Raw genomic sequence first — 22,411 nt, 5'->3', positions numbered from 1 at the left:
GAACAGTCAGAACATGAACCAGTGCTCATATGGGGTGCTTGTATTGCAGGTGGCAGATTTACTTGCTATGTGACAATGCTGGCCCTGTTTTATGGGAACTTCTAAATGAAATTTTGAAGTTGTATGCATTGTAGTTTGCATGTAATTCAACTTTCTGCCATACTTACTGATATATATCAGCATTTGATGTAGGACAAATCAGAAAACACAATGGCTTAACAAATAGCCATTTGATTTGGAGTTCTGACTCTGAGTTATGGGCTGCACTCAGCTGGGCAGTTCCTATCTTTTTTTTTTTTTTTTTTTTGACAGGCAGAGTTAGTGAGAGAGAGAGTCAGAGAGAAATGTCGTCCTTCCAGTGGTTCACCCCCCAAGTGGCCACTATGGCCGGCATTCTGTGCCGATCCAAAGCTAGGAGCCAGGTGCTTCCTCCTGGTCTCCCATGTGGGTGCAGGGCCCAAGCATTTGGGCCATCCTCCATTGCCTTCCCAGGCCACAGCCGAGAGCTGGACTGGAAGGGGAGCAACTGGAACAGAACCAGTGCCCCAACCTGGACTAGAATGCAGAGTGCCAGTGCTGCAGGTGGAGGATTAGCCTAGTGAGCTGTGGCGCCAGCCTATATACTATCTCTTCAATAGGCAGGCCCCAGGGTTTTTCAGAAGATAACTGTCAGAAAAAGAAAATATGAGAAGGCAAATACTTTACAAATTATCTATTTCTGGGGCTGGTTCTGTGGCATAGCAGGTAAAGCCACCACCTACAGTGCCAGCATCTCATATGGGTGTCAGTTCGAGACTCGGCTGCTCTACTTCTGATGTAGCTCTTTGCTATGGCCTGGGAAAACAGTAGAAGATGGTCCAAGTCCTTTGGCCCCTGCTCCCTTGTGGGAGACCTGGAAGAAGCTCCTGGCTCATATCTTTGGATCTACACAGCTCCAGCCATTGCAGCCATGTGGAGAGTGAACCTGCAGTTCAAAGACCTCTCTTTCTCCTTTCCTCTCCCCCCCTTCCCCTTCTCTCTTCTCTCTCTCTCTCTCTCTCTCTCTCCCCCTCTCTCCTCTCTCCTCTCTCTCTCTCTCTCTCTCTTTTTCTCTGCCTCTCCTTTACTCTTTGTGTAACTCTTTCAAATAAATAAATCTTTTAACAAATTTTATAATTCTATCACATTTACTGGTATGTCATGGGGTAAGTCAAGTGAAATTCAGGGTCTTTTTTTTTTTACATTGTAAATATTTATATATATGAACTTTGTTTTTCATTTATTAAACTTTTATTTAATGAATATAAATTTCCAAAGTACAGCTTATGGGTTACAATGGCTTCCCCCTTCCCATAACTTCCCTCCTACCCGCAACCCTCCACTTTCCCGCTCCCTCTCCCCTTCCATTCACATCAAGATTCATTTTCAATTCTCTTTATATACAGAAGATCAGTTTAGTATATATTAGGTAAAAACTTCAATAGTTTTCCCCCATATAGCAACACAAAGTGAGAAAAATAGTGTTGGAGTAATAGTTATAGCTTTAAATAACAGTGTACAGCACATTAAAGACAGAGTTCCTACATAATATTTTTTCAAAAAAAATAATTTTCTATGCCATTTCCAATTTAACACCACGGGGTTTTTTTTCATTTCCAATTATCTTTATATACAGAAGATCGATTTTGTATATAATTAGTAAAGATCTCATCAGTTTGTACCCACACAGAAACACAAAGTGTAAAAATACTGTTTCAGTACTAGTTATAGCATCACTTCACATTCGACAACACATTAAGGACAGATCCCACATGGGATGTAAGTCCACAGTGACTCCTGTTGCTGACTTAACAATTTGACACTCCTGTTCATGGCCTCAGTAATCTCCCTAGGGTCTAGTCATGAGTTGCCAGGGCTATGGAAGCCTTCATAGTGGGCTGACTTTGATCTTATTCCGATAGGGTCATAGTCAAAGTGGAAATTCTCTCCTCCCTTCAGAGAAAGGTACCTCCTTTGATGACCCATTCTTTCCACTGGGATCTTACTCACAGAGATCTTTCATTTAGGTCTTCTTCTTTTTTTTTTTTTTTTTTCTTTTCCATGGTATCTTGGCTTTCCATGCCTACAATACTCTCATGGGCTCTTCAGCCAGATCCGAATGCCTTAAGGGCTGATTCTGAGGCCAGAGTGTTGCTTAGGACATCTGCCATTCTATGAGTGTGCTGTGTATCCCGCTTCCCATGTTGGATCATTTTTTTCCCTTTTTGATTCTATCAGTTAGTATTAGCAGATACTTGTCTTGTTTGTGTGATCCCTTTGACTCTTAGACCTATCAGAGCCATCAATTGTGAACTGAAATTGATCACTTGGACTAGTGAGATGGCATTGGTACATGCCACCTTGATGGGATTGTATTGGAATCCACTGGCGCATTTCTAACTCCACCATTTGGGGCAAGTCCGATTGCGTATGTCCCCAATTGTACATCTTCTTCCTCTCTTTTTCCACTCTGAAATTTAACAGGGATCACTTTTCAGTTAAAATTTAAACACCTAAGAATAATTGTGTGTTAATTACAGAGTTCAACCAATAGTACTAGAACAACAACAATAAGAACAACAAATACTAAAAAGGATTAAGTATTACATTGTACATCTAGAGTCAGGATAAGAGCTGATCAGGTCATTGTTTCTTATAGTGTCCATTTCACTTCAACAGGTTTCCCCTTTGGTGCTCAGGGAAAACAAATGATATTTGTCTCTTTGGGACTGGCTTAATTCACTCAGCATGATGTTTTCCAGATTCCTTAATCTTCTTGCAAATGACCGGGTTTCATTGTTTCTTACTGCTGTATAGTATTCTATGGCGTACATGTCCCATAATTTCTTTATCCAGCCAACTGTTGATGGGCATTTGGGTTGGTTCCAGGTCTTAGGTATTGTGAATTGAGCTGCAAGAAACATTAATGTGCAGATGGCTTTTTTCATTAGCCAAATTAAGTTCCTTTGGGTAAATTCCAAGGAGTGGGATGGCTGGGTTGTATGGTAGGGTTATGTTCAGGTTTCTGAGTAATCTCCAGACTGAATTCCATAGTGGCTTAACCAGTTTGCATTCCCATCACAGTGGGTTAGTGTCCCTTTTTCCCCACATCCTCTCCAGCATCTGTTGTTGGTAGATTTCTGAATGTGAGCCATTCTCACCGGGGTGAGGTGAAACCTCATTGTGGTTTTGATTTGCATTTCTCTGATTGCTAGTGATCTTGAACATTTTTTCATGTGTCTGTTGGCCATTTGGATTTCCTCTTTCAAAAAATGTCTCTTGAGGTCCTTGGCCCATCTCTTAAGTGGGTTGTTTGTTTTGTTGTTGTGGATTTTCTTGATTTCTTTGTAGATTCTGGTTATCAACCCTTTATCTGTAGTATAGTTTGCAAATATTTTTTCTCAGGGTCTTTTTTTTAAAAGATTTATTTTCTTTTAAAGAGTTACACACAGAGAGAGGGAGATGCAAAGAGAGAGAGAGAGAGAGAGAGAGAGAGAGAGAGAGAGATCTTCCATCTAACGGTTCATTCCCCAGTTTGCTGCAATGGCAGAGTTGTGCCAATCCAAAGCCAGGATCTAGGAGCTCCCACATGGGTACAGTGGCCAAAGGACTTGGGCCATGTTCTACTGCTTTCCCATGCCATAGCAGAAAGCTGGATCAGAAGTGGAGCAGCTGGCAATCAAACTAGTGCCTATATGGGATGCTGTTTGCAGGCAGCAGCTTAACCCGCTAGGCCACATTGCCAGCCCCAATCCAGGGATTTGTGAAGGGAAAAGGTCTATTTAGAATCATTACTGGTAAAGAGCACTGCATTAAATATACATTATGTGTATTTGTTAACTTTTTTTAATGTAACCTTTAATAACAACATAATGTTTATCTCTGATAATCATTTATTTGAACACTCTTATCATTTCTTTTTACTTTTACACTATTATTTTAAAAAATCTGTAGATAATGCTTTCATTAAACCAATGATAACTTCTGTTTAATCTCTGCCACATAATATAGGTGGGTGCATTTTCCTATGTGTTTCCATTTTTACAGGTTTATTCCTCCACAGTAAAGCTGGTGTTTTCTTGGTTAATGTATTTATTGTTATTTATGCATTCTATCATATTCTTTTTTTCCCACTGTTCAGTGCAGAAGGAAAGCACAGTTTTTTTTTTTTTTTAGATTTCATTTATTTATTGAAAGAGTTGCAGAGAAAGAGAGAGAGAGAGAGAGAGAGAGAGAGAGAGAGAGAGAGAGAGAAAGTCTTCTATCTGCTGGCTCACCCTCCAAATTACTGCAAAGGCTGGAGCAAGACCCAAGAGCTTCTGGGTCTCCCATGAAGGTGTAGGGGCCCAAGGACTTGGACCATGTTCCACTGCTTTCTCAGGACATAGCAGATAGCTAGATTGTACGTTGAGCAGGCAGGACTCAAACCAGCACCCATATGGAATGCTGGCACTGCAGGCAGCAGCTTTACCCATTATGCCACAGCGTTGGCCTCCAGAGTTTTCTTTGAACTCTTGTCATTCACCTTCTCTTCCAGGTATGATTCTGGGTCCTCCACATGTTTCTAAGAGGAAAGAAAATGAATATATCACCTGTAAGTGTTTTTTTTTTTTTTTTTTTTTTTAATTATCCCCCAGTTTGTCAGTACTTATTTTAGGTGTTTAATGCTAGTTTATTTATTTATTTTCTTTTTAGATTTTTTTTTAATTTATTTGAAAGCCAGAGTTACAGAGAGGCAGAGGGAGAGAGAGAGAGAGTCTTGCATCTGCTGGTTCACTCCCCAATTTGCCACAATGGCCAGAGTGGCACTGATCCAGAGCTAGAAGTGAAGAGCTTCTTCTGGGCCTCCCATATGGGTTCAGGGGCCCAAGGACTTAGGCCATCTTCTACTGATTTCCCAGGCCATAGTAGAGAGCTGGATTGGAAGGAAAGCCACTGGGACTTGAACTGGCACCAATATGGGATGCCAGCACTAAAGGCAGTGGCTTTACCTGCTATGCCACAGTGCTGGTCCCAGTATACTAGTTAATGAAAATGGAAAATATGGGGCTGGCTCTGTGGCTCAGTGGGTTAATGCCCTGGTCTAAAGCATTGGCATCCCATATGGGCACCGGTTTGAGACCCTGCTGTTCCACTTCTGCTCCAGCTCTCTACTATGGCCTGGGAAAGCAGTGGAAGATGGCCCAGGTCCTTGGGCCCCTGAACCCATGTGGGAGGCCCAGAAGAAGCTCCTGGTTCCTGGCTTCAGATTGGTGCAGTTCCAGCCATTGCAGCCAATTGGGGACTGAACCAGCAGATGGAAGACCTCTCTCTCTCTGTCTCTCCTCTCTCTGTGTAATTCTGACTTTCAAATAAATAAATAAATCTTTAAAAATTTTAAAATAGAAAAATAAACATAAAATTTGTTCTCATGGTATATACAGAAATGAATGATGAATTTGGCACAATTATGAATCATTACTGTCATCTATCATAATGCAGTTTGGTCTCTTGTCTTTCTGTTGCTATAGCAAAATATATATTTGTTACATGAATTGAGTTGAAACTAAGCACAATATGCTACATTTTTGGGGTCGTGTTGTCTGAAACAGTCTAAATGTAGATGATGTACTGAGCAGTGTTTTAGTGCTACCTATGAAGTAAACACTTAGCATTCTGCAAGTGGAAGAGTTACCTAGTGCTAAAACACAAATCAGTTAAGTTTGTTTTTGAATTGTTAGAGTAATGGAGTCCTTAATACCTTTGAGAAGCTGAATTGGATTCTGGAATAGAATAAGGAATGTGTGAAGAATCTACTGGAGGCTTATTTATTTATTTATTTATTTGACAGGCAGAGTGGATAGTGAGAGAGAGAGAGAGACAGAGAGAAAGGTCTTCCTTTGCTGTTGGTTCACCCTTTAATGGCCGCCGCGGCCAGTGCGCTGTGGCCGGCGCAACATGCTGATCCAAAGCCAGGAGCCAGATGCTTCTCCTGGTCTCCCTTGCGGGTGCAGGGCCCAAGGACTTGGGCCATCCTCCACTGCACTCCCGGGCCACAGCAGAGAGCTGGCCTGGAAGAGGGGCAACTGGGACAGAATCCAGTGCCCTGACCGAGACTAGAACCCGGTGTGCTGGCACCGCTAGGTGGAGGATTAGCCTGTTTAGCCACAGTGCCGGTCTGCAATACTGACTCTTGAATGGGCAATGTTAAGGAGAAGTATGTAGAAGCATTGAGAATAAAAGGCAAGAAATCATCAGTGAAACTGCAATGGGAATGAACAGAAAATAATTTCCAGGAAAACACCATGCATATCATTTCCAATATGTCAGAGAAAAAATATATTAAAAGACAGGGCAGACATTTAGCTTAGTGTTTATGATGCCACCTCAGAGTGTCTATGTTTGATTTCCAATGCGGGCTCTAGTTTTTAGCTCCCAGATAATGCAGACCTGGGGAAGCAATGGTGATGTCACTAATGAAGGAGGCCTAGATTCCATTCCTCAATCCTGGCTTCAGTCCTGCCCCACCTCTGTTTGGTGTGGTTATCTAGGAAGTGAATTAATGTGTCAAAGCTCTCTATCTCTCAGTACATCAACATTTTGCTCTATCAAGCTAATAAATATTTTTAAGTAAGAGAGAAAATACAGGTAAGACAAAGAATACAAATTAGCTTCTGCCCTTGTCTATGATTATTCTACTGATAAACAATTGAAATAACATTATACCTAATTACAGTGAAAGCAATGGAAATACTGCCCAAAACATTCAAATGATAAACATTTGAAATAACATTATACATAATTAAAGTGAAAGCAATGGAATTATTTGCCCAGAAAGAGAACCTGGGAATGTCTGCAGTACAATCTGCATTTGTGACTCACTGAGAAAAATGCTTAGAGATTTGTTTAAGAACCTGCAATAGTCACCAGAATTGTAATCCAGCAGGCTAAGCCTCCACTATCAATGCTGACATCCCATGTAAACAAAGGATTTGAGTCCTTGCTGCTCCACTTCCAATCTAGTTCCCTGCTAATCTGATTGAAAGAGCAGTGAAAATTACTTGAGTATTTGGACCCTTCCATCAATATGGGAGACCCACGGAGTCCCAGGCTCCTGGCTTTGACCTGGCCCAGTCCCAGCCATTGTGGGCATTTGGGAAATGAACAGTAGATAGAAGATATATCCTTTTGTCTCCCTGTCTCTCCCAATCTCTGTAAGTCTGCCTTTCAAATAAATAATCTTAAAAAATAGGCCAGCGCCTCCACCTTGCGGTGTAGTCAGTATTGCCCCTCTTTTAGCCTGCTGTGCAATTCCCCTTGACAGATGTGGCCTTTGTGATTTAAACCTCCTGTTTCCCTCCAGCTTGGGCATTTCTCACAGCCTGTAGATAATGGGTTTGACTCTGTTGAATGCTCTGTGTGGCTTTCTAAACACTCAACAAGTCTAATGTAAAACCATATCCTTCCTTTTTCCTTCATATTCATACACAACTGTCAGTGTTTGTTTTGTGACAGAGTTAACATGTTGACTGGAAGTGTAATGTTACAGGTGATGATAGCATTTGAAGACCTGGCTGTGTACTTTACCTGGGACGAATGGCAGAACATGAACAATGCTCAGAAAATCCTGTACAGAGATGTGATGCTGGAGACCTACAGCAGCCTCTTCTCCTTGGGTGAGTGACACCCATCACATTCCCATAGATAACATTTTCTTGCTATTTGACAAGCAAGGGAACACTTTATAATGTTTAATATTGGACAGGATTAGAATTTGAGTCCATGAATAATCTGAATATCTACCATCTAACAAAAGATTCAAATTGGAACATTTGTTGCATAGCTCCTTAACCAAGCTGTAGTCCTTCAAATAACCCAAGATAGTGATTTTACAAAGTCTTACTTTGTTTTCATTAATAGGGCACTGCATTACCAAACCTGACTTAATCTTCAAGTTGGAGCAAGGAGAAGAGCCATGGATGGTGGACAAATGCTTGAATCAGAGCCTTTCAGGTCAGTCTGCACATAAGAGACAGGGAGGCCAAAGCAGAAAGTGTGCATATGTTGACTAGTAGTCTTTCCATGAAATTTTCTCAAGCCTTACTCCTGCTGACAGCTGGTTTTGTGGATCAGACACAGGCATTTAGAGATACCAGTATCTTTTCTAAATTTTGTTCTTAGTGAAGATGTTCTTTGATTAAAAAAAAAAAAAATCCAGTCATTTCCTGATGTTACTAAGGCTTTTATTTAGGTTTGATACATTCCCCAAATTCTAACTTGTCCTTATCTATACTTTTATACCTTTTCCTTCATGCACTTATTAGTTCCTTCAGTGCTTGTTAGTTAGGCAACATACAGAAACTTATTTTTTTAATCTTAATGTTTCTGGTCTTTTTTTCTTTTTTTGACAGGCAGAGTGGAGAGTGAGAGAGAGAGACAGAGAGAAAGGTCTTCCTTTACCATTGGTTCACCTCCAATGGCCACAGCACACTGTGGCTGGCATACCACGCTGATCTGAAGCCAGGAGCCTTCTCCTGGTCTCCCATGCGGGTGTAGGGCCCAAGGACTTGGGCTATCCTCCACTGTACTCCCGGACCACAGCAGAGAGCTGGCCTGGAAGAGGGGCAACCGGGACAGAATCCGGTGCCCCAACTGGGACTAGAACCAGGTGTGCCAGTGTCACAGGCAGAGGGTTAGCCTATTGAGCCACGGTGCCGCCCTGTTTCTGTTGTTTTTTTTTTTTTTTTAAAGATTTATTTATTTATTTCAAAGTCAGAGAGAGAGAAGAAGGAGAGACAGAGAGTGAGAGGTCTTCCAGCCACTGGTTCACTTCCCAATTGGCTGTCATGGCTGGAGCTGTACTGATCTGAAGCCAGGAGCCAGGAGCTTCTTCCAGGTCTCCCACATGGGTACAGGGGTCCAAAGACTTGGGCCATCTTCTACTGCTTTCCCAGGCCATAGCAGGGTGCTTGATCAGAAGTGGAGCAGCTAGGACTTAAACTGGTGCCCATAAGTGATGTTGACACTGCAGGTGGTGGCTTTACCTGCTTTACCACAACGCCAGCCCCCGGAAACTTATTTCTAACTCGTTGCTCAGATTGAGTTCTCTCTCATGATTTTGCCCAGGCATAGAACTTGCTCAGGACTGAATCAATAAGTGTGAACTCTCTTTTTTAGTCTCTTTCTTTTTTTTTCCCTCTGTGCCTCTCAAATAAATAAGAAAATTATAGTCTGTTGGAAACATTTGAGGAGTGAGCCTATAGTTGGCAAACCTCTGTTTCAGTCTGTCTTTATCTTTCATTCTGTCTCTCTGACTCTCAAGTAAGCAAATAAGTAAATGCTAAAAGATGGTCATGTGGCCAGTGCTGTGGTGCAGTGAATTAAAACCCTAGGCTGAAGCACCAGCATCCCATATGGGCACCAGTTTGAGACACAGTTGCTCCACTTCCAAACCAGCTCTCGGCTATGGCCTGGGAAAGCAGTAGAAGATGGTCTAAGTCCTTGCACCCCTGCACCTGAGGGAGACCCAGAAGAAGTTCCTGGCTCCTGGCTTCAGATCAGCACAGTTCTGGCCTCTGTGGCCAATTGAGGAGTGAACCATTGGATGGAAGAGCTTACTCTCTCTTTGCCTCTCCTCTCTCTTGTAACTCTGACTTTCAATTAAATAAATAAATCTTAAAAAAAAAAAATGGTCATGAGTAAGCCTCTGTGTTGTGACATCATAAATTATGAAGCTAGGAATGACACTGTGGTGCAGTGTGTTAAAGCTCCAGCCTGCAGCACTAGCATTGCATATGGGTGCCATTTCAAGTCCCAGCTGGTCCTCTTCTAATCCAGCTCTCTGCTAATGCACCTGAGAAAAGAGAAGAGGTTGGCCCAAGTCCTTGGCCCCCTGTACCCATGTGCGAGACAGGAAAGACACTCCTGGCTCCTAACTTCATCTTGGCCCAGCATTGGTTTGTTGTGCCCATATGGGGAGTGAACCAGCATATGGAAGGCTTCTCTCTGTCTATCTCTTTCTATAATTCTAGCTTTCAAGTAAATAAAGTAAATCTTTGAAAGAAAAGAAATCATAAACTAAGCATGAACTTATATAAAACATGAAAATAAGTGATCCTAGACTCACCAAGAAAGTAATGAGCTTTTGAGACCCAAGGTCAAGTAGCCTCCTGGGTTTATGTTGAGTGGCTCAGATTTTGTTAAGGGTGGAGTTTGAAGTATGATTTCTCTCTTATTTTTCAGTATCATTGAAAAATAAGCAAATAAAAAGATAAGAAAAGCATAGGAAATGAAGCTTTCAGTGAAAATAGGAGGCAACTGATTAAAAGCATCTAGAAATTCAAATTATCACACAGGAATGTTTACAGAAAGAATCGAGAGGAGGTAACCAGCACTGATGATTTCGGAATGAGCTAGAAAACACTTTTCAAAGAAGATGAGCACATCCCAGTTTGCAGAAACAAATTCTTCAAACTGATTGGGAGTGTTTAACTAAAGTGGTATATTGGGACTTTTCTCTACCTGTTGTATTTCTGAGAGGCTGAAGGTGTTGGGTGTCCTTAGGAATTTGGGGAAGCTGGCATAGAGTAGAGACAAAGTAGTTTTTCATTTGAAAAATCCCACAAATGATGTTTACCTAGGAAGACTGAACATGAGACAATCTTAGATCCAAATCATACTCCTTAAATGCTGTCCTGCTTAAAGTACAGGCACATTTCACTCTTCTCCACCTGCAAGTAAATGATCAGTAAAACTTTTTCATGTTTATGGTTGAAATATCGGAGAATCAAAAAGCACACAATTTTTATAAAAATAAACTGGAGAAAAAGGACAGGGGAAAAATGGTTGCTAGGTAGTGGGTGAATATTTTTATTAAATATTTGTCCATTCTTTAAAATATTTTATAATTATTTCATCTTTGTGAAAGGCAGATGATAGAGAAGAAAGAGAGAGAAAGAGGCCCTCTATTAGCTCACTTCCCAGATGTCTGCAACACTTAAGTCTAACTAGTCTGAAACCAGAACTCTAGAATTCCTCTAGTCTTCCCTGGTGTCTCACAGGTTCCCAGGCACATGAAACATTATCTGCTTCCTTCCAGTTTACATAGGCAGAGATCTGTACTGAAAGCAGAGTAGCCAGGGCAGGCATCCCACACATCATAGCACAAATGTCATTCTACCATCCTTGACAAATTCCCATAGTAAAAAGGATCAGGTTTGAAGGAGAAAAACCATATAATGGTCACAAATAAATACCTCATACTGATTCTGTGAAAATCTTATGCCACTTGGATAACAAGTAACTTCATTCTCTTTACATGAGTATGCCAGGAGAAACAGTAACATGTGATTCAGTGACATGATTGCTTTTTTCTCATTTCAGTGGTCATGAAAATGGATGACCTGATTAAGATCAACCAGGAAAGTCAGGACAAAAATCTGAATCAGGATTTTATGAAAAATAACAAGACATCAGCTCACAAGAGAGTTGAATTAAGAAAAACCCTTAGTTTAAATTCAAGCCATATTCCAACAATGATTATTAAAAAGGGAATCTATTCAGGATTGAAGCCTGAGGAATGCAATAAATGTCACACTGTGTATCCCCACAGTGGGCCTGATCAACTACAGGCTGGAGAGAAATTTGATAACACTAAGATACCTGGAAAATCTCTCCAGTTCTGTGAGCCTCTTAGTCAGTATGACAATATCCACATCATGAAGCAGCCATTTGGACCCACTGGACAAGCAAAAGTCTTCACAAGAAAGATGTTCTGTAAATCTGAGAGGGTTCATATGGCAGAAAACTGTAATAAATCAACTGTCACTTTTGGAAAAGCAACTCAAATAGAAAAGGCTATCCATGAAAATTCTAGCCTCAATATGCATCAACAAACTCACACAAGAAAGAAATTTTATAAGTACATTAAGTATGTTGAACCTGTCATTCACCAGTCACATCTTGCAATAAATCACAGACTAAATACAAGGGAAAAACTTTACACATGTAACCCTTGTGGAAAATCACTCAGTATTAATTCACCTTATGAATGTAATGACTGTGGAAAAGCCTTTGGACAAAAGTCCGTCCTCAGGAAATGTCAACAAATTCACACAAGAGAGAAACCACATGAATGTAGTGATTGTGGAAAAGCCTTTACACAAAAGTCATACCTCATAAACCATCAGCGAATTCACACAGGGGAGAAACTTTATAAATGCCTTCATTGTGGAAGAGGCTTTCTGTGGAAGTCAGCCCTCATCATACACCAGAGAATTCACACAGGGGAGAAACCTCATGAATGTAATGACTGTGGAAAAGCCTTTGGATGCAAGTCACACCTCATCATACACCAGCGAATTCACACAGGGGAGAAACCTCATGAATGTAATGACTGTGGAAAAGCCTTTGGACGAAAGTCACACCTCATGAAACATCAGCGAATTCACACAGGGGAGAAACCTCATAAATGTAATGACTGTGGAAAAGCATTTGGACAAAAGTCACACCTCATCATACACCAGAGAATTCACACAGGGGAGAAACCCCATGAATGTAATGACTGTGGAACATCCTTTGGACACAAGTCACACCTCATGAAACATCAGCAAATTCACACAGGGGAGAAACCTCATGAATGTAATGACTGTGGAAAAGCCTTTGGATACAAGTCACACCTCATCATACATCAGAGAATTCACACAGGGGAGAGACCTCATGAATGTAATGACTGTGGAAAAGCCTTTGGATACAAGTCACACCTCATCATACATCAGAGAATTCACACAGGGGAGAAACCTCATGAATGTAATGACTGTGGAAAATACTTTGGACACAAGTCACACCTCACCATACACCAGCGAATTCACACAGGGCAAAAACCTCATGAATGTAATGACTGTGGAAAAGCCTTTGGACAGAAGTCACACCTCATGAAACATCAGCGAATTCACACAGGGGAGAAACCTCATAAATGTAATGACTGTGGAAAAGCCTTTGGACAAAAGTCAGACCTCATCATACACCAGAGAATTCACACAGGGCAGAAACCTCATAAATGTAATGACTGTGGAAAATCCTTTGGATGCAAGTCACACCTCATCATACACCAGCGAATTCACACAGGGGAGAAACCTTATGAATGTAATGACTGTGGAAAAGCCTTTGGACGCAAGTCACACCTCATGAAACATCAGCGAATTCACACAGGGGAGAAACCTCATGAATGTAATGACTGTGGAAAAGCCTTTGGACGCAAGTCAGACCTCATGAAACATCAGCGAATTCACACAGGGGAGAAACCTCATAAATGTAATGACTGTGGAAAAGCCTTTGGACGCAAGTCACACCTCATCATACACCAGCAAATTCACACAGGACAGAAACCTCATAAATGTAATGACTGTGGAAAAGCATTTGGACGCAAGTCAGACCTCATGAAACATCAGCGAATTCACACAGGGGAGAAACCTCATGAATGTAATGACTGTGGAAAAGCCTTTGGACGCAAGTCACACCTCATCATACACCAGCAAATTCACACAGGACAGAAACCTCATAAATGTAATGACTGTGGAAAAGCATTTGGACAAAAGTCAGACCTCATCATACACCAGAGAATTCACACAGGGGAGAAACCTCATGAATGTAATGACTGTGGAAAAGCCTTTGGACGCAAGTCAGACCTCATGAAACATCAGCGAATTCACACAGGGGAGAAACCTCATGAATGTAATGACTGTGGAAAAGCCTTTGGACGCAAGTCACACCTCATCATACACCAGCAAATTCACACAGGACAGAAACCTCATAAATGTAATGACTGTGGAAAAGCATTTGGACAAAAGTCAGACCTCATCATACACCAGCGAATTCACACAGGGGAGAAACCTCATGAATGTAATGACTGTGGAAAAGCATTTGGACAGAAGTCACACCTCACCATACACCAGCGAATTCACACAGGGGAGAAACCTCATGAATGTAATGACTGTGGAAAAGCCTTTGGACGAAAGTCAGGCCTCATCGTACACCAGCAAATTCACAAAAGGGAGAAACCTCATGAATGTAATGGTGATGGAAAGGCCTTTGGATGAAAGTCAGACCTCATGAAACATCAGAGAATTCACACAGGGGAGAAACCTCATAAATGTAATGACTGTGGAAAAGCATTTGGACGAAAGTCACACCTCATCGTACACCAGAGAATTCACATGGGACAGAAATCTCATGAATGTAATAACTGGCAAAGCCTTTGGACACAAGTCACACCTCATGAAACAACAGCGAATTCACACAGGGGAGAAACCTCATGAATGTAATGACTGTGGAAAAGCCTTTGGACACAAGTCATACCTCATATTACACTAGAGAATTCACACAGGGGAGAAACCTCATAAATAATGATTGTGGAAAAGCCCTTGGCCGTAAGTTAGGCCTCATGAAAAATCAGCGAAATCACACAGAGCAGAAACCTCATGAATGTAATGACTGTGGAAAAGCCTTTTGACAAAAGACAAAACTCATATCACAGCAGAGAATTCACACAGGGTAGAAAACTCATGATTGTAATAACTGTGGAAAGCATTTAGCCATAAGTCAACCTTCATCATGCATCAGGGAATTCACACAGGGCAGAAACCTTATGAATATAATGACTGGAAAAGCCTTTGTACAAAATCAAACCTCATAATGCACCAGAGAATGCACACAGTGTTGAAACTTCATGAATGTAATGACTGTGGAAAAACTTGATTTTAAATTCCAACTCCAAATGCATCAGAGGATTCACACAGGGAAATAACCTTATAAATGTAATGACTGCGTAAAAGCCTTTTTCTATAAGTTATATCAAAACAGAATTCACACAGGGCAGAAACCGTATAAATCTAATGAGTGTGGAAAAGCCTTTATAAATCATATGTTGTAAATCATAGCTCATATCACACCAGAGAATTCACATAGGAGAGAAACTTCATGAATGCAATGACTGTAGAAAAGCCCTTGGCGATAAGTCACATCTCAGAATGCATCAGAAAATTCACATGAAAAGAAACCTTTTGGACATAATGACTTGGAAAGCTTTTTCCCATAGTTCAGCCCTCATTGTACATCATCTAATTCATATGTGGGAAAACACTTTGTATATAATGCATATGGAAAAGCCTTTATCCATAAGTAACACCCCATAAAACATCAGAATTCACATGGGGGAGAAACCATATGAATGGAATGAGTGTTGGAAAACTATGCCAATATCACACAATATAACATCGAGAATTTATTTCATGGTGGAAATCTTGTAATAAATGTGGGAAAGCCTTTAGTCAGAAGGAATACCTCATAACACATGTAATTCAAACAAGGGATAGAAATTAAGAATATAATGAATGTGAAGGACTTTTTCCAAAATCAACATAACCATGTGACAGAGCCATTTGCTGGAAATTACATCCCATACAATAGGTACTCCCATAAGGAAGAAAGGTTGGGACCAGCGCTGTGGCACAGTAAGTTAAAGCCCTGGCCTGAAATGCCAGCATACCATGTGGGCACTGGTTCTAGTCCCAGTTGCTCCTCTTCTGATCCAGCTCTCTGCTATAGCCTGGGAAAGCAGTAGAAGATGGCCCTGCACCCATGTGGGAGACGCAGAAGAAGCTCCTGACTCCTGGCTTTGGATTGTGGCAGCTCCAGCCATTGCATCCATCCAGGGAGTGAACTAGTGGATGGAAGACCTCTTTCAGCTTCTCTGTCTCTCTATAACTCTTTCAAATAAATAAAGTAAATCATTAAAAAATGAAGAAGTTCGGAAATATTATTAGTGTTACAAAAAGCCATTTGTCAGAAATCGATCATTATACATCACAGAATTCACACAAGGGGTTTCTTAGGAGTGTAATGAATGCGGAAGTATATTTTCATGGAATTCAGGCTTGCATAAATATGCAACTCAAAAAAGGTCATATCCTTCAAGTGCAATAGACCTCAAAAAACCATAGCCAGAAATTAAACATCAGGCTGGTGCCATGGAGCAGTAGGTTAATCCTCCACCTGCTATGCTGCCATCCCATATGGGTGCCAGTTCTAGTCCCAGCTGCCCCTCTTCAATCCAGCTCTCTACTTTGGCCTGGAAAAGCAGTAGAAGACAGCCCAAGTGCTTGGGCCTCTGCACCCACATGGAAGACCAGGAAGAATCACCTGGCTCCTGGCTTCAGATCAGTGCAGCTCTGGCTATTGTGGCCATTTGAGGAGTGAACCAACAGAAGGAAGAACTTTGTCTCTGTCTCTCTCACTGTCTTTAACTCTACCTGTCAAATAAATAAAAATCTTAAAAAACAAGAAATTAAACATCAAGTAACATCAGGTAATTCATAAAGTAAAATGTCAATTTAATGAATGTGAAAAAATTATGCCATTAATCAATTCACATGAAGAGACTCAGAAATAAGAAAACATATGCATAGAAAAGTCATGTACCATACGTCACCTCTCAATGGTTACCTGACAACTCACAAAAAGAAAAAAATCCTATGACTCTATTATAATGGGAAATACCTTCTACAAAACATAGCAAGATTACAGAGAGAAGTCTCTGAAAGATAATGTGCTTGGAAGAATTCTTTGGTGGAATCACACCTTAATGGGTATTGGGCAGTTTTCATGATGAATTGTGACAGAGAATGGTTAACCATTCTTCAGAAAATTTTCTCTTATACAACCTGAACTTTTGGTTTCTCATTATTGTGAGTGGGATCAAGTATATGAACTGAACTCTGCTCTCTTGTGTAAATAAATATTTAAAAGTTGAATAACAGTTCAATAGTTATTTGGAATACCATCTTCATCAATTACAAAGTTATTTGTTTTATAGCTGCTTTGTTGGCCACTCAGGATTCTTTACCCACATTATTGCAGTGCAAACCGGTGATGTGACCATAGGCATATCAAGTGACACATGTTCCAGCCATAACAGTGTACCCCGGCCCTGGATAATAAGTGTTGTGTGCAACACAAGGGAATGAGTGTGGTGACCTATATACCCATGAGAAATTTCAACTTATCTGTGTGCACATCTGGATTAGACTCCACTACCTAAGGTCTATTTGAATATGGAAGTAGATGTTGCTGCACACATTACCCTCATTATTTAAAGGGACAACTTTAAATCCTATAAGTTGCAACACTCATCTGAATTTTCCTGTGTTACTGAGTGCATAATGCATTTTTCATTCATGATGCCCCTTTTCTACACTGTTTCATTCTATTCCTAATTGCCTTGAGACAAGAACATGGAATGAAGTCTATCCAGGTGGTACCCATTGCAACAGAGAAGCAGGAGCATAAATGTATACTTTTTTTAAAAAAGATTTATTTATTTGAAAGTCAGAGTTACACAGAAAGAGCAGAGACAGAGAATCTTCCATCCAATGGTTCACTCCCCAATTGACCACAATGGCCAGAACTGTGCTGATCCAAAGCCAGGAGCTTCCTCTAGATCTCCCATGTAGGTGCAGGGACCCAAGCACTTGGGCCTTCTACTATTTCCCAGGCCATAGCAGAGAGCTAGATTGGAAGTGGGGCAGCTGGGTCTCGAACCAGCACCCATATGAGACGACGGCACTTCAGGTCAGGGCATTAACCTGCTGTGACACAGTGCTGGCCCCTGTAGTACACTTTTGTATTAATTTAACTTTTTTTGTATTATTCTCTGCTCCTGCAGGTGGATCTCATTTTTATTGAAAAATGTGTGTTTTTATTCCTTCCGATTTACAAAGTCCTTTCTGGATTTATATAAATCTTATTTACATTCAGTTAATTCCTCAGGATACGCTCAGAAGAACACTTAGGTTGCATGGCTGTCCCATGATAACAGGGCTACAAATGCTATGATGCATCTAGCTGCAGTAGCTCTTTTATTTCCCTTCTAGATAATAGCTGTGCAACTAATCAATTCCACCTCCATTACTACCAATGAGAAATAGCTCTTCATCCCTGTTTAAGTCCCCACAGCTTCTTACAAGTGTTCATCAAATTAAATCTTCTTATAAACATATTTAATAGAAAGTGAATGATGTAGCTGCTGGTAGTTTCAGTGAGGTTGAATGATTTGCTGGACTGCTATTTTGTCTGGATTATCTTTCATATTACTTAGAACCAATTTTTCTGGCCTGAGTACTTTTTCTAGGCTCCCAGCTAAACAGGTGTTTGAAGACTAGATTTACTGTTAATTTCATTAAAGACAGAGGACCCACATGGAGAGCACAGATCCTTATGTGGTCCTTGGGACATAATGAATATTATACCCACTTGATTTAGTACTCAGGCACTGGTCTGCATTGAATAGAAGAACTCAGCTGAACAGAATATAACTCCCTTCTGATTAAAAAAAAGAGAGATTTACCATGCCAAACCTGGGTGTGTCACCTTAGGCATACCCTTTACCCTTGAAAACTGAACAGAGCTCTCTGGCCACACCCACTATAAGCCTCTAGAGATTCACTGAAAGCAGAAAGTCCATTTACCTACAGTCATAATACAATGATAAAAACTGACAGAAAAAAAAATACAAGATGAGTATCTCCACAAATGCCAAACAAATGCAAGAATCCAAGAAGCAAGAATAAGGAAAACATCATCATGCTCCCAAAAGAATAAGACACTTCAATACTAGATCATGAAGATGATGAGGTAGAAGAAATGCAAGAAATAGAACTCAAAAATTTGGTCATAAGATTACATAGAAGTAATCAAAAGCAAATGCACTAACTACTGAAATCCATGAAGGACATGAAAGAAAATCTCTCCCATGAAATAAAAGTATCAGGAGGAATCACGATGAAATGAATAATTCAACAGAACATGAAACTGAGATATTAAAAAGAAATCAAAATGAAATGAAGAATTCAATAGAACAAATTAAAAAATACAGTGGAGAGCCTTAAAAATAGAATCAGTGAGGCAGAAGAGAGAATATCAGACTAAGTAGACAGAGTACAGGAAAGTATACAGTCAAACCAAACACAAGAACAGGAGATTAGAAATCTAAAAAAGACTGTTGGGAATCTACAGGATACTATTAAAAAAAAAAAAAACCGAACATTCTGATTCTAGGAGTTCCTGCAGGCATGGAGAGAAAGGATTAGAAGGCATTTTTAGTGAAATACTAGCAGAAAACTTTCTGGGTTTGGAAAAACAAAGAGACATCCAAGCACAGGAAGCACACAGAACTTTGAATAGGCATGATCAGAAAACATCTTTGCCATGACACATTGTAATCAAACTGCCACAGTGCGGCGCTGGCACACCGGGTTGTAGTCCTGTGGGGGCACCGATCCTGTCCTGGTTGCCCCTCTCCTAGGCCAGCTCTCTGCTGTGGCCAGGGAGTGCAGTGGAGGATGGCCCAGGTCCTTGGGCCCTGCACCCCATGGGAGACCAGGAGAAGCACCTGGCTCCTGCCATCAGATCAGCACGGTGCGCCGGCTGTAGCGCGCTACCGCGGTGGCCATTGGATGGTGAACCAACGGCAAAAGGAAGACCTTTCTCTCTGTCTCTCACTGTCCACTCTGCCTGTCAAAGATAAAAAAAATTAAAAAAATTTAAAAAAAAATAAAGACCTTTCATAACAAACAGAAATTGAAAGAATTTGCCACCACTTGTCCAGACCAGCAAGATTTCTTCTTTTTTTATTTTTTTTCCACTGTGGCAGATTTTTATCTTTGTACTATGACTCTATAGATAAATGGACTTTCTGCTTTCACTGAATCTCTGGAGGCTTGTAGTCCGTGTGGCCAGAGAGCTCTGTTCAGTCTCCAGGGTTAAGGGTGTGCCTCAGGTGACACACCCAAGTTTGGCATGTTAAGCCTTATCTCCCCTTTTTTTAATCAGAAGGGAAGTATATTCTGCTCAGTTGGGCTCTTCTCAATGCAGACCAGTGCCTGAGTAATAGCCCCAGTGGGTATGTTTGTCTGCTCTGTCCAAGGAACCACACAAAGGATCTGTGTAGTCCTCAGTATAAGTTCAGATTCTCCAGAAATGTCTCTCATCAGGTAACCAGGAATCCCCAAGCTTGTGGACTCTCCCACCGAAAGTGCTCAAATTCCCAGCCACACCATGAGTCTTCCCACACACCCTCAGTTTTATTTTTTCACAGTCCTGCTTCAGAAGTTTCACACAGTCACAAGTTCCTAGTTTCCTGTTATTTCTCCCCACCAGAGTTAGGAGTCTCCACTTGGCTGCTTGCCTGATGCAGACACAAGCTGGCACAGATGTTATGTATGTCCAAAATGGCTCCTGCTCTATCAGCTTGCATGCCTTTGTGAGGTGACTGGAGAGAGAAAAACGTGTCCGTACTGTCCCTTTTTTTTCTCTCTCCTCTAGTTTGGCTGGCACACTTTCCCTCGGATACTTAAGCCTCATTTCCTCTAGTTTCCTGCCACATTTTTGCCGGTGGCTCAGGCTACTGTGGTCTTGTCTCACCTCACTTTCCAGTTCTGGTGCATAGGCTCTCAGCTGTTGGAGTCGTGATCCGTGGGCACCATGCCATCCATGTGGGTTCACTGCGTCCCTCTAATATCAGTAGAATTCCCTCTGTCATTTTTTACCTAACTCTTCCCTGAGACTACTCTATTTCCACTTTTTAAAAACTATCTTCTCCTGGGCTAGAGCAGTAAGCTCCCTCCCTACTCCACCATCCAATTATTAGCCCATCTCTATATGATTATGACTCTTTCTGCCAAATTACTAATTTATATATCATATAATCAAAATTAAATGCCTTCCATGGAGTGCATATTTATTTTGTCATTTACTACTGTCACCTGCATGTGTAATGAGTAACCTGATTTGTGACATTCCTAACACAGGGAAATGATGGGCCCCATGGTTTGATTTATAATTGTGTGGTCATTTACTCACTCTAAATGCTGGAAGTTGTCCCAGCAACTGTCATGTGTATAGGATTTCAGTACATTGCAGTGCCAGCACCATCATGGTCATCAGCATAGGATATATTATTAATGTTTCTAGATGCTCCTGGAACTTTAAATTATTTTCTGATTGTGGAAATTTTCCAAACTACAAGTCTATATCATACTGTAATTTTTCTGGTTTATTCCAGACTGTTTTTTCACCAAATATTCATCCACATATTTGTTTTTAATTATGGCTCACATTAAAATGACATTGTTACTAAGGGCAAGGCAAAGTTTTAACTTCCATGTGCATCAAGTTTCTATATTTTGTCTTTCATTTTATTAATTTCATCTGAGTATGTCAATATCCATATGGAAAGCAATCTTAGCACTGCCAATGTATGATGATTCTTTTGGGCACTTATATTTTCATGTCATGAATGCACTAAATAATGTTCAAGTTGTCTTAGCAATCTCCATCTTTATGGCCTATCAAATAATTTTAGAACATTACATTCTTTTACACTTTCAAGGACACTTTTTTATAGCTTCTTTATATTTCGAGAATCAAAATTGTCATTCTCTTTAAAATTTCCATTCATTAGATCAAGACAATTTTATCTTGGTTTTAAAATTACTGAATTTAATGGCATAAGCTTTCTTTGATTTAAGAAAGCACAGATTTTCTGTATTTAAATGTGTATTGAGGGCTACTTTTATTAATATCTGTTACATCTCCTTGTAACCTTATTCCTGCTTCTACTAAATTTACCATTTGTACACACAACTATCAATATAAAACATATATTGAAATGAATACATTTCTCTATTTTTCATGTTGATTCAAATTTATTATTACCACCTTAATAAATAATAACCTAATTTGTGCCAATTCTAGTGCAGGGCACTTCAGGCTACCATGATTTACTTTATCATTGTAAGGCCATCAAATTCTGGCAGATGTCCAAATTTTATTTTCACAGTATATGAGAACAATTTAGGGCCAGTTCCATCACTCATTAGCAGATTTCATTCTTAGCTTTATAGACATTCATGGAACTTGAAATTAACCTTTAATTATGAAAATTTGTTAATTTTTAAATTCACTGGAGTCACTGTTTTGCACAAATACTTTAGTCTAGACCAATCCTAACCCTGTGAATCTGTGGCCATGGTGATTTAATTTTTATTGTAAGATCATCATCACCCCCAACATTCTGTAAGTTGCCTTCTGGAAACTGTCAGGTACACAGTGTCTCAGGGCCATTTTAGCCAAGGGTAATAATTCTTTCTCCTCAAGGTAGTATATATATGAATATATGTAACATATATAGCATACATATATTTTATTCATAGATAAATTTGCCACTGTGTGTCTAGATACTAGTATATTTCCTGAAAATTATGTGGGAAAATAGTGGGATCTTAATGTTATTTTTATCCCAGAATTATGTATGTTTATTTAATTTTAGAGGCTGGTAGACTTGGAGAAACAGAGAAACAGA

The 22,411-nt window shown here is 40.3% G+C and overlaps 1 protein-coding gene across 2 annotated transcripts in view; it reads left to right on the top strand.

Annotated features, from left to right (window-relative positions):
* Positions 1 to 15,993, top strand: part of LOC133755272 (zinc finger protein 665-like) — a 50,355-nt gene extending 34,362 nt beyond the window's left edge. Inside the window, exons 2-5 of one of the 2 annotated variants that reach the window (XM_062185447.1) lie at positions 7,513 to 7,673; positions 7,918 to 8,010; positions 11,380 to 14,016; positions 14,101 to 15,993. In XM_062185447.1, the coding sequence (XP_062041431.1) occupies positions 7,520 to 7,673; positions 7,918 to 8,010; positions 11,380 to 14,016; positions 14,101 to 14,312 (3,096 nt within the window). In that variant the 5' untranslated portion in view covers positions 7,513 to 7,519 and the 3' untranslated portion in view covers positions 14,313 to 15,993. Of the gene's footprint in view, positions 1 to 7,512; positions 7,674 to 7,917; positions 8,011 to 11,379 lie in introns of both variants that reach the window. The other variant, XM_062185448.1, reaches the window with a different exon arrangement.
* Positions 15,994 to 22,411: the final 6,418 nt, after the last annotated feature.

The sequence above is a fragment of the Lepus europaeus genome, unplaced genomic scaffold, assembly GCF_033115175.1.
Source record: "Lepus europaeus isolate LE1 unplaced genomic scaffold, mLepTim1.pri SCAFFOLD_3_1, whole genome shotgun sequence".
Taxonomy (NCBI): domain Eukaryota; kingdom Metazoa; phylum Chordata; class Mammalia; order Lagomorpha; family Leporidae; genus Lepus; species Lepus europaeus.
Note: the sequence above shows the minus strand (reverse complement) of the source record. Positions and strands in the feature narration are given on the sequence as shown.